The sequence below is a fragment of the Struthio camelus genome, chromosome 5, assembly GCF_040807025.1.
Source record: "Struthio camelus isolate bStrCam1 chromosome 5, bStrCam1.hap1, whole genome shotgun sequence".
NCBI classification, from domain to species: Eukaryota; Metazoa; Chordata; class Aves; order Struthioniformes; family Struthionidae; genus Struthio; species Struthio camelus.
The window spans coordinates 81,092,265-81,117,653 of NC_090946.1; the positions used below are offsets into that span (position 1 = coordinate 81,092,265).

At 41.5% G+C, this 25,389-nt stretch overlaps 1 protein-coding gene across 3 annotated transcripts in view; it reads left to right on the top strand.

Annotated features, from left to right (window-relative positions):
* The window catches only part of SOS2 (SOS Ras/Rho guanine nucleotide exchange factor 2), a 56,516-nt gene that overhangs the window by 351 nt on the left and 30,776 nt on the right, over positions 1-25,389 (top strand). Inside the window, exons 1-6 of one of the 3 annotated variants that reach the window (XM_068947602.1) lie at positions 841-1,047; positions 13,636-13,761; positions 17,020-17,151; positions 18,940-19,104; positions 19,786-19,989; positions 21,500-21,643. In XM_068947602.1, coding sequence (XP_068803703.1) covers positions 19,090-19,104; positions 19,786-19,989; positions 21,500-21,643 — 363 coding nt within the window. In that variant the 5' untranslated portion in view covers positions 841-1,047; positions 13,636-13,761; positions 17,020-17,151; positions 18,940-19,089. Of the gene's footprint in view, positions 1-840; positions 1,048-13,635; positions 13,762-17,019; positions 17,152-18,939; positions 19,105-19,785; positions 19,990-21,499; positions 21,644-25,389 lie in introns of those variants that run through there. The other 2 variants (XM_068947600.1, XM_068947601.1) reach the window with 2 other exon arrangements.

Sequence of the window (25,389 nt, forward strand, 5' to 3'; positions counted from 1 at the left end):
GCGGCACCTGCGCCTCCGGGCAGCCCTCCCCCACGCGCGACGCCGTGCTGAGGGGGAGGGGCGCGTGGGGCCTGCCACCCACCCCCTTCCGCGTAACCGTCCCCTCGCGCGCACCCAGCTCCGCGCGTGGGGTGCGGCCTGCCCTGGGGCCGCCCCCCACCCCGCCGCCTTCCCCACGCGTGTCGGCCGCGGGGCTGGGGCTGACCACGCTGCCGGGCCTGCTGCGGCCTCGTGTCGCCTCCCACCAGAGCCGCGTCCTGTTCTTCCCCCCCCTCCTCGTTCCTCAGGCGCGGCCGGCGGGACCCCGCTCCGCAGCCGTGACCTGCCTGGCCCCCCTTCCACCCTCCGTGCGTCCTGCCATCACCCGAGGCCCCTTCCCGTCTTCGCACCTGCCGTCCCACCCTGCCCGGGGGCGAAGATGCCCTCGGTACCCAGCAGGCTCCGCTTCTCCCGCCCGCTTTGCCGCCGCTCACCCACGGCCCCCCGTCCGCCGGCGGGCTGCTCCCTTCGAGCCCACGGAGGCTCCCCCTCCCCGCTCCGAAACAGAGCGCCTGCGAGCGCTTGGCTGCGCCAACCTCTTGCGGACCGTGGCGTCGAGGGGCTGCCGACGCTTGGCCGCTCCTGGCGGCGTGAGCCTGCGGGTTAGGTTTCTGTGAGAGCGTAAACGGCTGCGGTGGGGTAAAGCCAGCCTGTGTTTTCATAAGAGAAACAACTGGCCCGCTGCATAAATGAGATAAACTGTGTGGGAGACCACTTAGTCGGTGGTGGGGGCGGGAGTTATCTTTCTGTTGCGTGGTTTTTTGTTTTTTGTTTGTTTTTTTTTTTTTCCTTTCGTGGCAGGGTAGTCCCCAGCTCGTGGCTGCTAGACAGGACGCCGCTCGCATCAGGGGGAACGACTCAAACTGAGGCTAGCGGGGAGCGCAGCGTGCCCTGTTCTTCGGTTAGGTGTCGTTCGCTTGTTACTGTCGCTCGTGGATTGGCAAAGGTTGAGGATCGTTTATCTGTTTCCTAACAGAACAGGATACAGATCGGGATCTCTGGTGCAGGGTAGTACTGTAATACAAATAATTCAGACGCTCATGAGTGGTTTTTGTTTTTGTTTTGTTTTTTTTTCTTCCAAGAACAGTTTTAGTAATGCTGTCAGATCTATAGCGTGTAGAAGTGCAGGGCATAATTCTCTTTAAAAAACAATTTTTTGGTTAGCATTTGTGTCACTTGTATTAAAAGCTGGGGAAAGCAGTTAGTAGTCTTGTGGCTGTCATAAAAACCGCTCACCATCTGCTTGAAAAATCCTGGATTTTCTCATTTTCACTCCTGAACCTCCTCTTGATGACAGTAGTTGCTCTCCAGTGTGCCTTGGGAAGCTTGAAGCCTGCCGTGCTGCTCTTCCTACCTGGAGTAGTTGCCAGTGGTTGAAACGTAAAACATCTTGACGCTAACCACATCCACCCAAGTGGGAGGGATAGCTATATCAGTTTGACCCAAGAGGATTTCTTTAAGTCTTTAAAGGTGTTTTTCTTATTCTAAAATAAAAATAATGTACAAGTTGGTGGATTAATGCTGCTCTTATAAATTCGTACTGTCACTCTGATCACTTGGTTTTGATAAAAAGAAATAGAACAGGAACTTGGACTTTCTAAAATAGAGAAAATAAATTATTAATACCAGTGGTTGCTTGTGGAAGTTTGTAGTTGCTTATAGGCGATTTTTTTTCCTCTTGGGAAAATTCCTTGTCTGGAGTACCCACCCTTTAGCATGAAGCAATCCTGCTGTAATGTGCATTTCTTTTATGAACATGCAATATCAGTGAGTCAAAACAAAATTGTATCATTGTTCCAGGTATCGCGGTCAGGCTCTTAGCCACCATCAGTTTTAAAATCCTGTTGAAAAGATCAAATGCCTTAATATTGACATCGGAGATTATTGAACCAGAACACTTTTAAAAAATTATGGATTATTTTGTTTACATCTTGCACTTTCACTTTAGGTAATGAGTTGAGAGCATTTCTGTTACTTACAGGATAGCTGGAAAATGTTGCACTGAAACCAAAGTGTGCACTAAAGCATCTGATTTTATGTTGGTTTTGCAATTTATAAAGTGTTAATACAATTTTCAAATAGTTTATAAATGCGTTGCAAATAGATTTAAAAATCTGTGCTTGTCAACAAGTTCAGATACTGTCTTTTCAAGCAGCATGCTTCCTGAAGCATTGAGCTTCAGGAGCGTTTCAGTTAAATACCTAGGATCAGAGTTTTTGAATTTCTGAACTGGCTTTTTATCACAGTAACCTGCTCTGCAGATGTAGAGAGAGTATTTTATTTCCCATTTTTGAAAGGCTTCCTTTTAATGAATGCTTCTTGAAATAGAGAAACTAGGAGTAGAAAAAGAGGAACATTTTTAGTTTTCCTTGTGTATCGTAAGGTGTGAGAAATCTTAATTCTAAAGCACAAAAGATGTGGAGTGGAATAACAAGTCAGTACAGTTCACTGACAACAGATAATATTTCCTGGCTTCTTGAATTTTAAGTCTATGCTTAGAAGAGCTCGATTCTCTTTCATTTGCATTCAGCAAGCTTAAGGTCACTTTTTTATCAAAACGACTTAAAACTATTGTTTTCACATTTAATTCTGTGCAGTTGACGCTTGACAGAAATCTTGAGTGAAAAAGATCTGGTAAAATACATCACTTTTTACTTTAATATGTAAAAAAAAAAAAGGTGAGAGACTGTCCTTTGAACAGTATTCAATAGGCATATAAGCAGTTATATGTAACCTTAAGTAGTGCAGAGTGCTAAATTATACCTACCGGCAGGAGTCGTCTTAGGAGGAGGGGGAAAAAAAAAGGCAAAACCAAAGACCTGATTAAAATATAAATTTTTATTTTTTGTATTTAAATCACTGTGTCCTTAGCGCTGCCACCCTGGAATCCAGTAAGTTGAAACTTTTAGAGTAGTGTCATGTATTTCCTCTCTTCCAGCTGGTAGGTTTGCAAGCACGCCCTTACTCTAAAACATTTTATTTTCCTCTGTTGCTGTGCTGAAAACCTCTGTAAATAGGAAATGAATATAATGAAACTCATTATAAAAGTCCTGTGAAAGTAAACAAATCAGAAAAATAGCATTTTTATCTAGTCGCTTGCATTATGGCTATTTGAGCTGTGGTTTGTAGTAAGTAAATCACTTCAAGCAGATCTATGGTTTAAGCTTTGTAACGGCTTTTAATCCGGGAGCTAACTTTGGTTATTAAAGGATCACGATGTCTCTTGGAGTAATTCCCCAAGTATGTACACAGCTGTTCTAACAGCAATCACATGTATTTCCAAGTCCCTGTGAGCGAGGTTGAGTCCTCCGTGCTGCTGCTGCTGCCGCCAGCAGGCTTCAAACTTCTGCTCGGTGGCTCGGGGCAGTTTCGGAGGGCTCTGAGCGAGGGCCTCCTCTGCCACCCAGGGCTGCCCCCTCCTGCCCTCGGGGAGGCAGGAGCCCCCGCGGAGGCTCTTCCCAGCTGCGGGCGCTGGGGGGAGAGAGCGGCGGTGGGGAGCTTGCGCTCTCCTCCCCTCTCCTTTTCTCCTTCAGTAGCTGGCCCTATCCAGCAAGTTTCCTCCTCATCTGTTCCTGGATCAGGATTCAGGGCCTGTTCCTATCTTCCACATGCAGTTTTTGTCAGTGGTGGCACCTTTTTTTTTTTTTTTTGCCTTTCCTAGCCTGATGGCCTTTGCAAGAAAAGATGTCAAATTATGCAACATGTTGTTAAAGCTGGCACTTCAGTTTTGTAACTGGACTTCCTAGTACACATCCTGAGCCAAATCTTGTTCTTGCCGATTGTCCGCTTTCTTCCAGATAAAACTTTCCAGAACTGAGATGGTTTTCCCGAGTTGATGTCAGTGCTTTGATGTTATATCTGTTAATTTTAGGCTAGGATTTCAGGGGAGCCTGAGAAAATAAGGCACAAATGTCATGGTGACAGCTGAGTGCTTAACTCCCGCCGACCCTTTGAAGGTCCCGCTTCTTATGTACTGGGCATGCGTTCTATAAACGCTTTCTGGGGACTGTAATTGAAAGCTTCGTTAATACCAAACGTTTTAGGTTGCTACTGGAGTAGACTTCTAGTCCAATAGTTTTGAACAAGTTCTCAGAATTAAATAGTTGACACTGTAGAACTAGTGTATGTTTTTGAAAACGGCACATAATGTATTGTTGGACGTGCACATACTGATTAATTAACTGTAGGCTATTCTTTGCACGTTCTTAAGATGAATTGTCATCTGTGTGCACTTTTACAGATCCACTGGCAAATTAAAAATCCATTCCTCTAAACAGGAGCTGTGTGGTCAATTGCTTGCTCTTAGTTTGTTGAATAGATTTTTCTAAATCAAATTCACAAGCATCTCAGGTGTTTTTGTTTTCCCTGTTATCTGCAAATAGAAACTGTTCAACAGTTAATCCTTGCATTTTTGGAGGCGCCAAACACGCCAGTGTAATCACTGCGCTGTACACTACTTGCATTTTCTAAAACAATTCCACTATTGCTCTGGACTACTCATCAAATTTCTAGAGCATGACTAAAAGGCTTATTCTTAGCAAATGTTGCATACAGAAATATAAAAGACCATTTTGAACACATTTTTGAAGTTTACATTAATTCAGTGCCATTCTATATTGTAAAACACAAGGGAGCTGATATATGATAGAACAGTTCCTGCTAAGGTTGCACGTTAGGCTCCTGGGTTGTAACAGAAGTGTAGGGGGTGCCCCGTTTCTTCCCTGCTCTGTCAAGTGCAGTTTGCCTGCACGTTTCCCATTGCAGGATCAGGCCCACAGGGTTTGAATTACTTCATGCGCTTGACAGCTTTGTAATTTCAACTATTAAGTTGCTCGTTACATTTATAGTATTTTAAAATAACACTGATGCTTAGTTTTGCTATCTGTTAGGTCATTTAGCTTTAACAGACATACTTCTTTGAGCTCTGAAACCTCAGCCGTTTTGCAGCACCTGCAAACCTCAGTGCCTTTGTGACGTTCAGCCGGGCAGAAGGTAAAACAGGGGAAGTGAGGGGGATGCTTAAATTGAAATTACCTGTGAAATACACGCACTCTGTAGAGGTTTGATGCTGAGACTGTTGCATCACAGCACTGTTCCCAGCTGAAAGGTGGATGGAGGTGTGGAAGGGAACACCAAATTCCTGTTGTCCTATTGAGCGGTAGTTATTGAGCCTTCTTTAAACGACAGCCTAATTCCTCCGTGCTTTTTTTCTTTTTTTTCTTTTTTTTTTTTTTTTGGAACCCTGGTAGTGGTTGTGTATCTATCTCTACATGTAGTTGTCTGGTCCATTACTTATAAGTGGTCTGAAATTTGACAGTTTTGCTTCACTGTTATAAATAATTTTTGCAACTAAAGGAACTGATCCCTTTTGTTAAAATGCTATTTTTCCACACCTTTTTTATTGCAGCTATTACACTGTTTAGCTTAAATACTGTGACTGGATTTTGCAGTTGACAAATAGTAATAGAATTTGCTCAGGCCCTGGCATGAAATGAAGGTAGTTTTTGGATCTAGGCATTTAAAAATAGTAGGAAGAGTGTAATTTTATTTGGCAGCAGTAGCAGAAGAAACACTTCCTACCTATGTTGTTAAAATGGAATATGGAAATTGGCGTTTGTGTTGGCTTAAGGAATTGGCAGGCTAAGAAGTCACAGAAAGAAGAAAAAAAAAAAACCACCCGAATTGTTTGCTGCCCTAATTCACTTTGATCTTGCTCCTTTATTCCCTTCATGTTTGATCATTTTGCCCCTTTTGCATGCTGTGTGATCCATGCACGCGAAGAATTGGATTTAAATCTCCATCTGATGCCCATGCTTCGACAGTGACTACCAGCAGTCATCTGGCTCTGCCAAATTCCCCTCACGCCCTCTCAGGGCTGCCAAATTTCTTGCCAAAACAGGTTATTTCCTCCATTCTCCTTGGACCTCTTTTCTGTAATCCCCCTTGCCTATGGCATTCCAAAAAAACCACCAAACGTCATCCCCTCCTGCATCCTCTTTCCTGAAGCCTGAAAAAGAGTTGTCAAACGGTATGGTATTCTCCTGTTTTCTCATCTCAGATTTCATGCGTGTTCTCTGACTTGAAGAGCCTCACCTGTTGCAATAGCGGTCTCCTCTCCGCTGCCTCTCCTGTTCTCCTTAATTTTTAACGTCTTCTTTCTTCTCCACTCAGTGCAAGTGTTATCTTGTCTCTTCTGGAGAAGCTGTTGAGTCTGTTATTTGCCTTTATAATTACTTCACCAATTCCTTTTTTTCTCAGGCTTTTCAAATGAGTTGTGTACTACATTCCTTGATTTCAGTGGCTTGCTCATTTAAAAAACATGCTTAGCGCTATCCCTGAGGACTTCTTTCTTTCCAGTCTTTATAGCCTCTTTCGTTCTCCTGACACTTCCCGCAATTCTTGGTGGTGTTTTAGTGACCATGTGGTTCAGAAAGCAGTATCTCTGCCAGTCTGCACTGTCTTACCTTCTCTACTGTACCGTATTTAAGCTTCATCCTTTTTTTTTTCTCTTAGCAGTATATATCTTTTAGCAGTATGTGTCTTTGTTTTTCCCCGTGTATCATTTTTTTATGGCATACCTCTGTCTGTTCTCTTCACTTTCAATATAATCTCAAGCCTCACGGTGCAGCTTTCCCGAACTGCAGTTGTCTATACCTTGCTGTCCTCTGCTGCTCATGAATTAGTCTTTATTTTTAAATCTTCTAAAGACATCATTGAAGAAGTTATTGGCTTGTTTGAATAATTCAGTCTACTTGAGTGAACTGATTTGGAAGGGCATGAGGTGACGTGTGGGGAGAGGGAGCTTGAAGGCGCTGGATTCAGAGTGGGGAATAGCTCTTAGGGAAATGGTATGTTGGATAGTTGGGAGAGACTTGGAATCTGTTAGCGTTGAACTAGGATGTGTGCAGCGCGCTCTTCCCTACTGGTTGTGGTGTTTTTCTCCCATCTCATAGGGCAAGGACTGTGTCTTGCTCATTTAGGGTTTATCTCAATTTAAACAAGGCATTTTATATAGATAAAATCTAAATGCTTACTTTCCCATCTGTTTTTAAGGTATAATTATATATATGTTTGTGTATTTATAAACGCACGCACACTTTTTTTTTTTTTCAGTTTCTCCTTGATCCTTTGCGTAAAGGGATGCAGTCAGCTGCAAAAAGGAAATGTTACTTGTTTGGATAGAAAAGCAGGGAGCGTGAAGGTGTTGCAAGAGAGAAAAAATGAACCATAGATGAGACTAGATAAAGAAGTGAAGCATGGTAGTAGGGAAGTGCAAGCAGGCTAGCACAGGAGAAACTACCAGACAGCAGCTCTTTGAGAAAATGAGCCTGTGCGGTCATCAGCAATAGCCTGCAATCAGACTCACAGGGGTAAGATCTAGAGACTCAACATCGCGCTCTTATTCTCCAGGGCTGCACTAGCAGTGTTCCAGCACTCAGCTTCACAAAATGCTGTATAAGCATATTACATGCTATAGCTATATAGGATTACAGAAAAGGACAGAAGGCTGATGGTCCACATTGGTTGATAAGTTGTAAATCGAACTGTGCGTTTATGCCACTATCAGTTTGGTTTTTTTTGTTTGCAGCAAGCGCGTTTCCCAGCAGATTTTAGGAGCACGTTCCGCAATGCTATTCCAGAATGCGGATCCCTGTCTGCTCCGCCAATCATGGGTGTCATTTACTTACTCCCCTCAACTTCATTCTCCTCTAGAATATAATATCTATTGGTAGTTAAAGAGCGAAAGATGAAAAAAAAATATTAATGCAGCAGACGTGTTCTGGGATGACTGTTTAACAAACATCCCTTACGTAATCAGTTCCAGGGATCAATGTACGTGAGATACGACAGCAGGATGAATGATCCGCCACCGAGATTTTTTTTTTTGGTAGCTCAGTAACTGTGTTGTGTGAATACTTCGCTTTGCTAACCATACACCAAAGATTTAGAATTGTAGTGTTAAAAAAAAAAAAGAAAAGTTGTTTGCAGATCATTTATTAAATTCTCCTTTGCTTAAGAGACTATTCTGCACCATTCCTCTGCTAGTATTTAATAGTTTGATTTAAGAAAGATGGGCCATCTAGAAATGGCTATATTGGAAGTAAAGTTAGAAATTAGCGTAGCCATTTTAAAAAAATTGCAGTGCATTTTTATGTGGGATATCTCTTCAAGTCTTGAAATCTTTGTGGTTCTTTCTAAATGCCTGTAAGAGAGTATTAATTTCACTTGGAAATGGGGAATATCAGTGCTGGCATTTTTCGCTGAGTAAGAGCATTACAGGCCTTTAAGTTACTGCTTCTGGTTTCTCCTCTCTCTCTGGAGCGCGAGTGTAAATCGTCCAGACTGACGGGATTAAAAATGCCTTTAGAGCTGATGTTTTGTGTTTTTCAGTGGGCAATGTTATCTTTAGAAGATGAAAGATGGGAAGGAATAAAAGCCCAACTGAAAAAAAGCCATTTTTCAGATTCATGTTTTCTTCTTCTTGGCTTTTAACGTCTTGGTCCTGGGCAAGTCTAGAGATACTTTCTTTGTCAGTGATGTATTTTCATCAGCTTTGAACACAATGTATGGAAATCCTGACAAGTGTTGGCAAGATTGAAACCAAACCATGCTAGTAAATATTTAACTTTTATGTTCTAATTATTTTTCTTGCCCCTAAATTTATATGCTGTGTTCCTCAAGTAAACAAACAGCTTTCCAGAGTTTTGCTTGTCTGCTGATCTAGTATAACTGTGTTTATAAGAGGCAAGTGAAATATAAATCCTTTCTAAATTAAAATCAGTTACTGTGGGAAAAGGGGAATGAGTAATTTTTTGTTATGAAAAGTTTGGAAATTTAATAGGCTTTTTACGAAGCCGGCCTGTTGGCGTGGTAAGTGTAGAAGCATTATATCATCCTACTAACAAGTTCTGTGGTGACATTTTTTTGATTAGAAATGTGCTGTTCTGAAAATGCAAGTAAATACTGGAATACCATTTTCTGAAAATGTGATTGTTATTAATACAAGTAGAGAATAAGTAGAGATATTATCATCTAGTCTTTCAGGAATACAAATGCATGTGTTTTCAATAGTTTATGCTGCCCAAAGACTTGATTTGCATAATCATGGGTTTAGGGTGTTTCTGTCGTCTATGAACAACCTCTTATTTTGCGCGTGTTCTTACTATGGAACAAGCTGAGCTTTTTGAGTGGGTTTTTACTACCAAGATATGTATATTATGTGAAAATATATTTAGACTGTGAAGCCAAACATCTGGTTTGTCTCATTCGTGCAGGCTAAAAAGAAGGTCATTTGTCATTTTTACTCTCATAGTTTTTCCTCGACTTTTTGTTGTTTCAGATAAAATACTCTGATCCATACTTTTACACTCAGGACTTCAGTATTGTCCCCAAGACCAGATATTACTGAGATTCAGACTTCGTGCCAGAACTCCTAAGGTTCAAAATTAAGCTTGCGCTTATATTAGTTCTAAAATACAAGATTAGCTTGTTTGTAATTCTAGTACTAATTGATTATCTCCTTGAAAAGTTTTTCATCCTCATCGTTTCTTAACAGACTTTCTCCCAAAGGTCTATCAGGAATATTAAAATCTTCTCTGAGAAGGAATTTGGAGCGTGACTTCATCTCTGCAGCTGCCTGTTTTCTCTAGAAACTTTTGTGGCATGGTGTGCTGACCTACCTGTCAGAAAGAACGAGGGGTAGGATCTAAATTTACCTTTAAGTTCCCTTTCAGTCTCCTGAGCCACTGCTGGGGTGGATGCAGTCAAGCTCGCAGAGGCAATTCTGCTGCAGGCAAGCGTTAACTGGAGGCTACAGCCAGCGGAGGGAGACGCCCCTGTGAAGCAGCTGCTGGATTTTCATCAAATACGCGAGTGTTGGAGGGGTAGAAGAGCAGGGAGAAGTCAAGAAGAGGGGCAAGGGAAGGAACTGTTTCAGGAACTCCCATGTAAAGTAAGAGCTATCCTTTAAAACCCTAGAAAGGCCTTAAGGCCATTTTTAAATGCCACGCTTAAAGGACTTAGACCAGTTATTTTGTTCCTATTCCTTGGAACAGATAAGGAAAGAATGATCTTAAGTGAATGACAAGGAGTGAAAAATAGCTAGTCCTTGTGATCTTAATCTCCCTCTTCAGTGATTTCAAGGACTCTGCTTGGATTGTTTCAGAGGGAGAAGGGGTAAAAAAAATCTTGACGCTTTCTGCTTGGCGTTCTTACTACCGAGTTCTAGCTGGCTGGTGCAACACACTGTGTTTTTAAGTACTTTGAACTTCAAAGGAAGCGGTTGCGAGTCACATCAAAATTTAGCCCTGTGTTATCTATCGTCTGTTATTCCATGTCTACTAATAAGCTGCACCCCAGTATTTCAGTTTGAACCTGAACTCGGGGAATGTGCCTTCCAGAAGAAACATGTCCCCAGTTATTGCTCCTGCTTTTTTCCGTACGTTCAGTGATTTAGCAAACGTCCTCTCCTTGTTTTTTCTGTTCTTTCAATCAGGGGTAGTTGAATACTGTAAATAAAGTGTTTTGTCCTTGATGCAGCAGCGTTTGATTTGTTTAGCCACTGCATGGCATCTATAACTGTCTTTGTTTTGCCAGTGTGTTACTATGAAATGGTTTTTCTCTGTCACGGCGCGTGTGTCAAAGTATCTCTTCCTCTTAAAGCCAGGGAGTTCATGAGTACCTCTGGGACCTTTCTGTGATGCTCTAAGCAGGTCATATTAAGGTAGCCTGTATCATTTCAAGCAGAAGCTGATTTCTGAATGTTCTGGTAAGGGTAGTCTCGACCTTGAAACGTTGGGATTCGCCATCAGTTTTGCTCCTTTTGAAGCAAAATTGACTCCAGTACCTGTTTCTGTGTTTATTGTAGGAAGCTTAGATTCTCTCCCGGCATTTGAAGAGGACTGAGTGCTCCTCTGCTTGGCTCTCAAAGGTGCTGGGTATCGAAGTGCTCTGGACAAAGCGGAGGAGAGCATGCCATGAGCAGTGCAGACCTGTGAACTGAAGATAGTTATGAGTAAAGTCGTTTTCCTAGTGGCAGGTTTTTAAAGTGAGTGACCCTCATGAGAGGAGGAGAATGCCTGTGACATGATACAGTAAACTGGAGTTTTCCCTCTTAAGGGGAGTGCAGCTTCCCTTTCTCGTCTTGTTATAGCGCCTGTTCTTGGCGTTTCTGTGGGGCATCAGTAAGGTTTCCCTGTGTGGGAAATATCATTTCAGCTTATTTCCTAGTTAGCTAGCTAATGATTTCGCTGTAGTAGCACTCTTGCAAGAGATACACGGCAGGACCGTGACTTGACACTTCCTGGTTTTCCATTGTTTTGTGAATTAAACTCTTAGGCTCAGGAAGAACATGAAATGCTCTGACTGCTGTTGAAAACCTGCAGTTTTAAGTAAGTGTTTTCAAAGGGTGGTTTGGGGTTTTTTGAATTTTTTTTTCTTTCAGTGCTACCTGATCTTGTATAGAGATGAGCTGTATAACTTACATGAAGCAGAGAAGTATTCATATCTGAGGTAAAGAAAAATAAATGATACATACTGGTCTATGCAAAAACTCTGACAAAACTAGATTAGAACCAGAATGTGTATTCCCTCCTCTCTTGGTTTAAAACTGCTTTGTTGATATGTTCCTTCACCTTCTTTTCAAAGAAGGATAACAGTGTAGAGCTGAGCTCTAGAAATGTGACTTGTTACCTATGGGGCTTTCTTTCCTCCAACTCACTCACTGTGGATATTGCACAGCAGCCCACGTGGTTGGTTGTTGCTTTTCGCCGTCGCTGTGTAGTAGCGAAGCTACCAACTCCAGTGTAATTAGCACCAGTTTCACGTTTTCAGTGTCACAGCCTAGTCCCCTGAGACATTTGAATTGTCATCCTTGGTATGTGAGGTCCTCATTGGTGCTCTGCAGTCTTGGAGCGGTGCTTTAGCAGACTTCTCCATCCAAGTCATCTTCTCGGCTTCCGGGACGCTGAGATGTAGGGCAGCCACCCCTGCTGGAGTTCCCCTTGGCGGATCTCTGCTTCTTCTCCCTGCCTGCTGGCCCACCTGGCCCCTCTTCTCCTCTTGCGCAGAGGTGTGGGGGGTGAAGTGCAGTCCCGCTTCCCCCTCTTCTCTTCAGGCTGTGTCACTGCAGGACATGGAGTCATAGTGCCTTGTGGTGGCTCTGGTTCCTGAGGCAGCTGTGTAGACCCTCCTCTGCTGCAGGCGGTGAAGGAAGCCGGCCAGACACCTCACTTCCTGTTGGTTCTGTTTTTGCACAGCTTACGAAAGCCTTCAGGGCGGCAAATTAAATGCCCCAAGGTATTGCTGTGAATTTATTGGTTAGTTTGGAGGAAGCCCTCCGGGTGCTTTGTGTACTCAGCTGTTGTCTGTGAACAGATGAGCACCTGTACTTCATGGGATCAGAATTTGGCCCAAAGATGTTATTCCCTGTCTTCCCCTGAGAAAGTATCAATCAGTTGGCCTTGTGTGTGAAACCACGTACAGAATGCCACTCTAAGTATGGAAGATTGCTTTTTTGAGGTGATCAGCATATAATTTGTATGGGGGAAAGTAGGGAATTTCCCTGGATTGTATTCTTTATGAATCTTTTGGCTATAGGTTAAGGGATAGTTAGTGTTGTCCTGACTGAGAGCCTGCCAAGGAAAACTGAGCATCTAGACTAACTCTTCAGGATATTTTAGGGTGGGGGGATTGTTTGTTTTGGGGGGATTTTTAGTAGGAAAACAGTCGTGTTGGGCCAGGGAGAGTTAGCTGTGGCCCTGTGGCTGGTTTGGGCATATGCTGAGGTTGCCTGTTTCAGCTTATTTGGTCTAGCTTAGCCCTGGAACTGAAAGCTGTGATTAATCTCCCTGAAGTGACATAAAAGGCCTTATCCTGCCTTGTGTCAGAGGGAAGCGGAAGTCACTGTTTCTCACAGTGTATTTGCTGGTCTTGACGCTCTTGCGTTCTTACGCGTGCTTTTCCTTAGGTCTCCCTCTCTGACGTAGGTATGTATTTCATATCTCTTTTTCTCATGCCTCAGAGGGTGTTTCATGTTCTGCTTAGTTTTCTGTTCCTGAGGCATCTCAAGAGTTGTTCCAGCTGTTCTCCGGTGTCCTGGCCGTGGGTTTTAACGGCCGTGCGTTTTAAGAGGGCGTTAATTCTGTTGCCTGCTAGACTGGTTGGTTCTCTTTCCCCAGTGTCCTTGCTGCTTGAGTCTTTTCCTCTGGTGGGCCCGTGCTCCTCCTCTGTTCACTAATTAGCAAGCGCTCCCTGGTAGTGGTAGGTACAACTGTATCTTACTCGTTCTGTGGATGAACCAGCAGTAGAATTAAAGGAGCTTACCCAAACCGATTGTTTTCACTGCATCTTTAGCAGAAGCCTGCCTTAGCTTACGCACTTCCCAACCGCAAAGGCCAAACACTTAGTTTTTAATTGAATAGAAATGCCAGCTTTGCAGGAGTGGGAATGGCCATCTTAACTACATAGGAAAACTTGTGAGCAATTACTAAAGCGTGGGAATTTGCAACGCTGCACTATAGAGTTACTCTGCTTTTTCTACAATTCATCATTCAGCAACATTTCTGAATGAAAAAAAATGCTAATTCTTTTGGACAGGTTCAGCAACAGGTTCACCCAAACCTTTCAGCAAAAGAAGATTCCCTCTATTATATCGAAGAGTTGATACTTCAGCTGCTAAACAAACTATGCATTGCTCAGCCACGGACTGTCCAAGATGTAGAGGTAAGACTAGATATTGGAAAAATGAAGTGCTTGCTTACAGAAGCACTGAGAGCAACTAAAGTATTTTGAATGGTGCAGATTGAAGTTAAAGCAAGGCAAATCTGAAGAGCAGAGCTTGTTAATGCCACTGTTCTAAAAAATTACCCAGCATTCTGCTTTCATAAGGCAAGTTTAATTGGCAACACCGTTTTGTTATAGAAGACTTGAGAATAGAAACAGTGTGGGAATTTCTTCCTTCAGTACTAGTTGTATAAACGCAGAATACTCTTGAAAGATTTTCTGCTGCTTTAATACGATGAATAGAATTAATAGAATGAAATAGGAATAGAATAGTATTAATGGAATGGAAGGATGTTTCAATATTTTCAAATTTTCCTCCTCTTATATACAGAAAAATGTAAATATCGTAATGAAAGGTTACTGCCGTTAGGGCTGGATTCTGCAGCTGAGGGAATAGAGTTCTGTGTTCCTGGAACTTTATTGAACTCACTGAGGCTCTTGTATTATTGCAGCTGTCTGCTTTTGTGTCATCGTTCACAAACTGAGGGCTTTAATGGAGTGTGCTTCAGTATACAGTCTAGAGAGAGCAAGTGATTTCATGTAGCTGTTAGCCATTATAGTCTGGCTTTGCGGAGTATTAATTTCACAGCCATCTATGTGTCTAGGGCTTTCAGCCTACAACAAAGTAAAGTCCTCATTTAATATTCTATATATTTGTCATGGAAATAAATATAAAATATGTTTACAAAATAATTGCCTGAGGGGTTTTAGATTCTTATTAGATACAGCAATCATCCTTTATTCAGCCCTGAGTCAATTCATTAATTATTAATTTTGGTTTATGATTAATGTATTTTGTAATGCCGATGCACAAAGATTATAGTATGACTAAACAAAAGCAAAACTTAATAATCCCTTAATAGCTCTCAGGATTGTTACACTTCCATCAGTCTGGATCTGAACTTTCGATGTGAGGCTGAGAAATCCCGTGTTCTTTCTCCAGTTCCCAGCCTATCGAACCATTTAGCCCATACGAAAGATTCAGATAGCAGTTGTTGCTCTACGCAGCAACTCTGTAGTTTTCTGCTCCTGAATTATGAGATGATAAAATTACCCTGTGTACACAGGAATTACTAATTTTCCTTTGGGTGCGTATATAAGCTCCACAAATTACTATGTGCAAAACAGTGCATGCAGTACACACAAACTTCTGAGAAAACTACCAACTCTTTGAGTTGCAGTTAGGACTTGGTTGTGATATTCACACGTGGTGTATTACTTCATACATACCTGGCATTTTAAAGTTGTGAATAACAACACATTATTGCACTTAGCAATATGACAGTTATTGCATTTAAAAACACGGAGCTGCGTCTAACGAGTGGTAACTGACTCCCCAAAACTTTATTGTTCCATAGCTCAACGTGTTCAGACTCTTCCAAACCAAGGAAAATACAATGCCGGCGGGCATCAGAGATCCATGTATGAAGGCTTCTGGTTCTGCTCCTCAGCTGTTCCTAGCTGTTAAGAGGAAACCGGAGAGCTATGATCTCTGAAGTTTATCATGCAGATACTTACGTAGCAGCCTGGAGTTATCAGAGCTATTTGTGCATAATATTAAACTTAAGTATTTGCAAAATCAAGGTCTAAGGTTTCAAAACAGACTTCATAGAGGAGAAAAAGCCATTCAAATTGTTCCCAGGAAAACCGTGCACTTAGATTTACTGGTTCACAATGTTAGTGCGTATGTTACCAATTCATTTCAAAAGTATGTGGAAGGACAGCTGAATTCCACGTTGCCTCCAATTTCTGGGTGATCTTCTTGTGGAATCCCAAGACAAGTTTATTTCAGTAAACCAGCCTAGAGTTTTAGGCTCCTGTCCAGGAGGAGAGGTCACAGGGTTTACATGGCACAAACAACGGCCACTGAAGGTTGAGCATTAAGTGGTCGTGTGCTGATATTGCCAAGCTGCCTCTAGGAAGATCCTGAGCCTCCTGGTAAATTTCAGAATATGTGTGAAAATCTTCTCATCAGAGGGACACACAGATTTCACCACCTTCCTAGGATCATTCTTAGATAACCTGTTAACCCAGCTTATATCTGGGCTTTCTCGGTGCTGGACAGGTGGGAAACCTATCGTTTAGCTCAGGTTAAAGATCCAAAGCAGAGATCAAGAATGGCACCACGCCATGTACTGTGCCTTCCTGGGAGTGTCAGAGGGGTAAGAGCGCAGTAGCGTGCCGTGCAACAGCTTCCGGGATGTGAAGTCAAGTGATCGCTACTCACCTCTGAGAACTGAGCGGAGCCATCACAGTCAGAGTGTGTTGGGAGAAACTCACTTGTCCTTTGTGTTCTTTATAGGATGGCTAATACTCCCATTTCATTTTAACATCAGTTTTCCCAAAGTCACTTAAGAAGCAGGCATCCGAGTTCAGTTTGGAATAGTTCTAAGTTCCAAGTATAGCGTTTAATTCCCTAACTCACGGTAGCTGCCACGGCAGCAGGAAGACTGGGTAACTTCCTGAAAAGTGTGGACTGAGGGCCTTAGTTGGGGTTTGCTAAAGTGTGCGGCTCCTGTTCGAAGGTGTTTGTTGTGTTGCAGGGGTCATCTCACCTGTTCGCATAGCAGCCATTGAAATGTGGATCTATATAAAAGTAACCTGAAGTTGGTCACAGTTTACCATGGTGTTGTGGGCTGTAAAAGTGCAGGTGTTGTGACCGACCATGCAACAGGGGAAGCGTGAGCTTGTAGGAGCTCTAGCTGGAGCCAGCCTTTCATGAATTACAGCCCTACGTGTAGTTTGGAGGTCCTGCGTTTGCTTTCCGTTTCTGCCATAACCTTGATGTGATGTAGGGCAAGTTACGCTCTGGACTTTTATGAAATTGGAACAATACTTACTTGTTTTCTTCATTTAGACTGTGAGCTGTTGAGTCCTTCCTCATGTTGTTTATATTTTGGGCTCCTGGTCTCAGCTGAGGTTTCTTGCTGCTATTCTGGTGTAAGGATCAAGAGCAGGAGTTGTTTTAGATTTGAAGGAGTACTTGATGCCTAGGGAAAGGAGGTTGCTTGGAATTATTGAAAGGAGTGGAGCTGAATTGGGTAAGGAGGAGAGAACAGTTAGGAAAACGTGTTGTAGACATTGAGGAGGAGGATAATTGGCTATACTGCAGAGGAAGTAATTTGCTGTTTTGTTTTTTTTAAAAACCTCTCTTTGATTACTGTGGTTAATCTAAATGCATCCTTTATGTTTGGACAGGAGCGTGTTCAAAAGACATTTCCTCATCCAATAGACAAGTGGGCGATTGCTGATGCACAGTCTGCTATAGAGAAACGAAAGAGAAGAAACCCTCTCCTGCTACCGGTGGACAAAATACATCCTTTATTAAAGGTATTTAAAACAACAACCTGATAACTGCTCTTTCTTCCACCTGCCCCTCCAGCTGTATTCTTGCTCTTAAAGCGTAACTTTAAAAGTATTTCTTTAGTTTGTGTGAAAACTATTGTGGTTAAGACTTGAGGTGAGTTTCACGTGTTGGCTGAAGGAGTTGAGTCCCCATGGAACAGTACACGTGTGATTGTAGTGTGTTATAAATCTAAATCCCTAAGTTCTAAGAATAATCATATTCTGGATCTTAGTTTGTTAATATATTACTCTGCTTTGAAATATGACCAGTTATATTTTTAACATAACTAAAATCCAAACAAACTCAAATACCTTGCCTACTTTGGTGGCGCTGATTTGAGGGCTTTGTTTCAAAATGCTGCGGAAGTCAAAGTGGAAGAACAGAGAACAAGTAGATCCTGTTCCTCAGACACTATCAACTAGGATGTGTATTGATTTCCTTTCACTGATGCATTCGTTTTAAAATCAGTAGATTTGCAAAGACATAACAAAAGACCAAATACGGACTTTATTATTGGTGGGTTTTGAGAAGGAGAGGGGCTACCTTGTGTCTTAATTATCATGTCACTTGAAACAGATATAGAACTCCTTGCTTATAGTCAAGGCTTAGTGTCATAGAGTGAGTATTTATTCATACCATGCCTCTGTAGTTGAATTAAACACTGCTGTTTCTTTGGTAGGTTTTCTTCTATTTATTTTGCTTGTGCTTCATAACTTTAAAAATTGCCTTTCTCCAGAGATGGCATTGTTGCACCAGCATTTCCAGCTAGCTTGACGTAGAATATGTAATCTCCTGTCTGCTCCTTTGAAGAAACATCATCCAAGCATAAACAGAAATTAATGCACTTTCTCAGGAGTAGTCACTCTTATATTACGATGTCCCAGTTTGTGTCAGTTAGTGGGACTGGGAGAGATGTTTGGAAAGAAAACAGCATTAAATAAGAACTTTCTGGAGAACGCTGGCTTTTACAAAGTCTGCTTTAGAAGTATGTGAACACAGATAAAGAATGTGATTTTTTAGAAGATGCATCAAAACAGGATGAGAGAGACATTAGTTTATTCAAATGTATGAACTTGTCTGTATTTATTCCTGGCAGCTCTGTCACAAAGAGAGACTACGTGGTATGTACGTGCAGTACAGAACAAGGAGCACGTAACTAAAAAAGAAAGTGCAGCATTCGTTGTGGGTTTTTTTCTGTTTAGATTTTTCTCACTAACTTTAATTAGTTCATGTTAATACAAATATGCAGATAGCTTTTCACTTTGTACAGTCAAAGGTAAAGGGTGGACTAAAATGGGTCATAGCACGTAAGAGGTTGAGCGTACAGTCTGTGATTCCGTTAAAGACAACTTTCTCTGTCAGAAACAAATGAAAATGAAAAAATGAAACCTGCTCTTTTCTCAAGAGTCGAAATTTGGGCCACAGTCCCTGCAATATATGTAGATGTAGACTAACATTTAAGTTCCAATGACTCCTTTCCTTTGAAGGAACCCTATTTTTAAGACGTTCATTTTTAGGGGAAGGATTATTGTGAGTTCTCTAGCTTTTCATCTGATCTGTATATGGCAAAACGTCACAGGGAATTGTTTGTAAGTATTTCCTTTGACACTGTTAATGAAATTTCGATTGGCTGTCCTTTGCTCTGGCTATTATATTGCCATGAATTATCAACACAGACAAGATTAATTTCGGTAGAAACAAAATGTATGACTTGTTATTCAGAGTGAATTTCAGGAATGAGCAGCATTGTTTTTCTTGTTTTCAATTTGCAGGAGGTCCTAGGTTATAAAGTAGATTACCATGTCTCTCTGTATATCGTGGCTGTCTTGGAATACATCTCAGCTGACATTTTAAAGCTGGCTGGAAACTATGTTTTCAATATACGACACTTTGAGATCTCCCAGCAAGACATAAAAGTATCAATGTGTGCTGATAAGGTAAGGAGATGGTATTAAAATTATCTTTTGGAAAGATACGGAGGTAGATACAGGAGATAATTTTTTAGAAGACTCATCCAAAATAAGATATGAGAGACACTAGTGTTGTTCACATACGTAAACTTTTTTTTTTTTTTTTCTTCCTATGCCAGACCTGTCACAGTAAAGGCTTAACCTGTGTCAGTTAAGGCTGTTAAATTTTTGAAACAGTGATACTTCTTATAAAACACTATAAGGACAGAAAATGATACTGTCCTTTGTTTACCAGCTGTGTTCGTGTCCTCTTGGTGTCACTTGGTGATAATGGCTCTTTCCTTCTCTGTAGCACAGAAGGGACCTTTAGTCTTCATCCTCATTAAAATGAGAAACATTTTTGTTGAATTTTATCCTTACCAGGAGAGTTTCGTCAAAAGCTTATGCAAGATGCCTTGTTTTCAAAGTTGGTTCTGCATGAATTGCAACTTGTTTTCTAGGTCGTACTAACTTATAAAGGGGAAAAAGGCTTTGGCAGCTGATCCGGCCTTCTCCTGCCAAAGTTTAAATATTACTCCCTTGTGAAAGTGATCACAGAAAGTATTGTATTAAAAACTCAAAGGATTTCTCTGGACACGTTGAAACAGCTGAGCTTGAACCAAGTGCAAAAATCAGGCTTACATCTAATTTTTTAAATTTCTTTGCTAGGTTTTGATGGATATGTTTGATCAAGATGACATTGGTTTGGTTTCTCTCTGTGAAGATGAACCCTCTTCTTCTGGGGAACTCAACTACTATGACCTAGTGAGAAACGAAATTGTAGAAGAAAGGCAATATCTGCGGGAGTTGAATCTGATAATAAAAGTATTTCGGGAAGCCTTCCTATCTAACAGAAAGTTGTTCACGCCAAATGTAAGTCCTTTAATAGGTTGTTGATGTGTAATGCTAATTTCTCCAGTAGCAACCATTGCTTATCAATTTTACATTAACTGGTAAAATTAAATTTGACTTATTGTATGCCAGTGCATAACAACAGTTGACTGTGAAATAAAATGGAGGGATTGCCATTAATAGTCTGAAGAGTACTGCTCTCAGCATGAGGCTTAATAGGCAAGATTCCCTGTTGGATGCTGGCAATAGCTAGTGCCCTGTAGTCAAGTATGCAATAGCAACACTTTTGCTTAACACAAAAATTAACAGTTAGTTACGTGCATGCACAGTGAACGCAGATGAATGCTTGAACTAACGATTGACGTCTACTCCAGGGCACCGCTATCTGCAGAAACTGCAAAGAAAACAGCCCTTGGCCGCAGATTCTCTAGCGTGTAACTGTGAAGAAAATCTATTTTGATCATTGATTGAAGTTGTATTTGTGGCAAAGTCTATTTTCAGGAGGCTGGAGACTTAAAGAGAAACGCAGCTCTCATGAGAAAGAGAAATAATAATGAGAAATCAATGAATTCTTAATGTGAAAGGAAGGAGAAGGGGACCAGGACAGCAGAACCTGAACTGGGATTCTCAGGTGATACCAGAACATTAGAAAGAGAAGGCAGCAGGAGACTTTCCCATTACAGCTGAGTGTGGAGGTTCCTCAGTAGCTGACTGGGTATCGGAGAGTCATGCGAGTGTGGGGACAGAGATCAAATGGAGAAGATGGGAGGAGAAGGGAGTGACCTTTTGGAGTTGAGGCGTATTCTTCCATTATATGGGAATGGGTATGAAAGATTTACAGATTGCTTGTCCCCATGAAGAGATTGCCCTGGTCGTGGGGCTGTCAGGAGATAAAGCAAGCTGCAGCGTTAGGTTGGGGCAGCTTTGGTAGGAGGCTTTAAAGAAGAGTGTTTCAGAGGGACCAAGGGAAAGAGTGTAGGTTGTCGAAAGAGACTGCATAGTTGGGAGTGTTTGAGGTGCATGGATTTGAAAAATCTAAAAACAGATTTGAAAAAGGAAGCTGACAGTTTCTTCTCTGAACCCAAGTAGTATTTAGCTAAAGCAGTTAAGTAGCTGCTTTAGTTTTACCTGTGGTTTTGAGGATCTGAGCTTAGAGCTGCTTTTAAATTGCCTCCTTCATGTTGTGTTCTGAGAGACAAGAATCAGCAGAAGGGGAAAATAACAGCTGTGGACTGTGGATGAAAAGGCCAGACATTTCTGTCTGAAGCACTGAACAGCCGGTACCAGGGCTGCTGCAGCTCCGGCCTGGGAAGGACGGTGTGCTTTCTTTCACTGGGGTTAGAATTATGCAATATTGGATGTGCCCAGACAAGCTGCTGGGCTGGGAAAACCATGTAGCTTAACTTTCTTACGAGCTCTTTGGCTGCTCTCCACTGGCCTCTTGGTTCAGGCTTCACTAAAAACGCTCCGGTATTTACATAAACAAAATAAATGATTCTAAACACTAGCAAGGTATATTTTGTATTCGCAGGATATCGATGTGATATTTAGCAACATTTCAGATATTCATGAGTTGACAGTGAAGCTTTTAGGATTGATTGAGGATACTGTTGAAATGACTGACGAAAGTAGTCCTCATCCTTTGGCTGGCAGCTGCTTTGAAGATCTTGCAGAGGTAAGTTTTTTTTTTAAATCATTGATTGCTCTGTTTTCTTGATAAGCTTTTGGTCGTGACTGATAGCTGATAAATTTACAGCTGTAAAAGTCCTTTTAATAAGCTCCTCTGAACAGAGATCTTCCCTAGCCGTTCTTTATGGGTAAAACCCTGAAGTGTACTCCAAGTATTTTCTCTCTGTCATAGAAACCACATCGAGTAGGTAAATGCAAAACTAAAATATTTGGGAGTGGGAACGCTACAGCATTGTAGGGATGTGGATGTGAAAAGTAATTAGCTGGGATTGCTTACTGAAATAAGGTTGTACTTTGTTTTCTTTAGGAATTGGTGTCAGGCCCCGCATTAGGCAGAAATCCTAGCAGTTGGGTGTAGAACTGCAGGGTGTCTGAGCGACTTACCTTGCTGTGTAAACTTGCTAATTCAAACAAAACGTGTTCTTAATTCAGACAAATGCATTATTACACATCTAGATTGGGAAATATCCCTGTGGAGCAAAGATGGTGGAAAGGAATCAAGTATCAAAACAGACATGCAACTGAGCAGGAACACACCGTGCAGTCTTGTAGGAAAAGGGCTATTAATATTCATTGACCTATAAAATAGGTATTAAAGGGTAGGAATAAGGGGAGAGGCTGCAAATTGTATTGGTAAGACTCGTACTGGAATATTGTTAATGGTTTTCTTTATCAGTTTTTTTAAAATCGGGCATTGAAATACTGAAAGGACTACAGAAGAGAGTCATAAAAGTAAAGTTTTTGAAAAAGTGCTTTACAGTGAGATAGCTCGCTGTATCAGTTTATTCAGTCAAAATAAGATAGGAATATAAGTACCTTCACGACCTGAAAATGGAGTACGAAATTACTTTGGAATTCAGCAGAGAAAGGCAGCACAAAAAGCCGTGTCTGAAAGATAACAGGACAGTTCAGCTTAGAAATAAGGCACGCCTTTCCAAACGTCAGCGCGGTTAACTCTTGGAACAAATTATCAAGGTAGGGTGGAGTTTTTGCTATCTTTGGACATGTTTGAATCAAGCCTAGTTCTTCTTTAAAGGTGTATTGAGCCCAATGTTTCGAGCTAAACCGTAAAGGTAGTCGTTTCATCCCTATGGACATCAAATTAAATGTTTTGGCCTTAGTGAGTGAGAGTGTGTGTGTGTGTGTGAACGTATCTCAGATGAGCCACATGGTGAATGCGAAGTTAATGTTTTTATGTCAAAATTACTATGTTTGTATGGATAATGGCAACCAATAACTTTTCCATTTCACTTTTATGTATGTTTCGTTTTTAAAATCAGAGGAGTGCATGAGCATACCAGTGCTCTCTGCAAAACAATTACGTTTTGTGTGGGTGTGAAGAATAAATGTCCTTCAGCCCACTTAGGAATATACCATAAAGATCAAGTTTTGTTGGTGTTACTTGAATAAGCTGCTGCTCCTATGTCATATCAATAGAAAAGTCTAGGTGAATTTTGGTTTACTACTGAAGATGTAAAAAGCATACGTTGCTTATGTAACGGTGATGAGAAGCATTTGAAGAGTGAATTAAAGTAAGTAGCTGTTACATAAAAATTGAAAAACAAATCTTAAAATGTGAAATAGTACAGCACAGTCCTGTAAAACTTGCGTATTTCTGTTTATTACAAGAGTTACTCGTGGATCTCCTGTGCTTTAAAAGAAACAAATCCTTTCCAGTGAGTAAAACTCTGGCTTACTTTTTATTAACTAAAAACTTTGATAGGAGTTGAAGAACAGATTATTCTTCAAACTTACCTTTTATACAGGTGGCAAGTTTGAATTTAAAAATTCCAGTAACAGAGTAAGATCTTAACAACTAGACTGTTCGATCATCTTACATTATATCCTTTTTTTTGTGAGCGTCGTGTGCAAAAGGGATCATTAAAGAAAGATTTGGAAGTGAGGTGTTTGTTTGCTCTGGCTATTTTACTGCCAAGCTTGTTTGCTTAGTGTTTCTGTTATAAAGATCCTTTTGCTTGTTTGGAAACATGATTAAAACAAACAGCAAGCTGGCGTTTTCCTGCTTTGTCTGTTCTTCTGTATTGTTTCTCTGAAAGGTTTTAACAAAAACGTTTTAATGTTTTTGAGATAAGGAAGTATGGGGAAAATGAAATAATTTTCCCCGGGGTGGAGGGAATTAAAAATAGTGATGCCTGACACACAAGAGTAGGAAATGGAAATTTGTTAATGTCCTGATATAAATTAGGATTTTTTACTCGACGGTAAATTTTACAATTCTAACTATCACAAAATGATTGTCTTAGATAATCTCATTAGCGATGTTTTACTAGCGGCAAGAGAACCTCAGAACAGAGGGCAAGGTGTCTTTGTGTCTACTTTGCCTTAGCTGCCTTTTGAAGACCCCTTCAGTTATTGTCAGTAGACTGTACATTTGCTATGATGGTGTTTGCATTTTAGTTGGAGACGTTCTAGATAGGCACAAAGTGAAAATGGTGGAAACCACTGCCCTAAAGTAAAAGGGGCTGAAACGTACAAACGCCAATCCAGAACTGTGTGCTGTATTAAAATAATTTATATGGGCATCAAATAAACACGTCTCCACGGCATGAATGTCAGAAATCAACTTTAATATTTGAGTAGCTTTTGCAAAATCTATATTCAACAAAATTGCAAGCATAAAAACTGTGTCAAATGCTGGGCTGCCCAGAACAAGACAGGCATGGATTGACTGAAGCAAGTCCAGCGAAGCACCACAACGATGATTAAGGGACTGGAGCATCTGTCACACGAGGAGAGGCTGAGGGAGCTGACAGTGTTTAGCCTGGAGAGGAGAAGGCTCAGAGGGAGACTTTCAAAACCCAACTGAGCATGGTCCTGAGCAACCTGCTCTAGGAGACCCTGCTCAAGCAGCGGGTTGGACCAGACGATCTCCAGAGGTCCCTGTCAACTCCAACTATTCTGTGATTCTGTTACGTGTTGAGCAGCAGTTCCAGCTCTGCGCTGTGCTTGTGCCCTGTGGCACCGAGGACAGAGCCTGTGGAGCAGCCGTAGCCATCTCTCTCTTTCTGCCTACCTATGGATGCACACTGGACCCAAACCCCTGTCTGACTTGCTGCATCACAGAGGTTCATGTTGATTGTTTCTTGGCTATTATGGCAAAAATAAACTGTATATGCGATGATTTCTTCCTCCACCTTTAATTTGGATCTTCCAAAGTTAAGACCTCATATTGTATGCTTATTCATCATGGGCAGGGGTGGAGCGTGCCGAAAAGGCAGACCGCAAACTGGATTCAGATTCTGCTCGAGGAAATTGGCCTGTTCAGTAAGAAAGGGTATCTCTCGGTTTTTCTTTGGCTGCTGCTGCTGACCTGCCAAACCTTCTTTCATTTCACTGGAAGATACAATCTCATGTGGACTGATGATTAGAATTTGACAATGACAGTTGACGATGATTAGAATTTGCATGCAGAAAGAGAGTATGTTCTTTGTCTCTCTTCCCAGCAAAGAGCTTAATTATAGCTGTACCATGAGCAAGGTAAGAAATCCCCTGGCCCCTCTGCAAATAGAAGACCTGAGACTTTACCTGCATGTTTCAAACAAGCCTTTGTGGTGTTTGGTACTCCAAACTTCGACAGCATGTATTCTAACAAGCACTTTTGCGTTAAGGTGGAAGGAGGTATGTGTTTATTCTGGGCGTACTGCCATAAACACAGGATAATCCAGTGATTCATGAGTGATTCAGCCCAGTGAATCTTCAGAGATTCAAGAA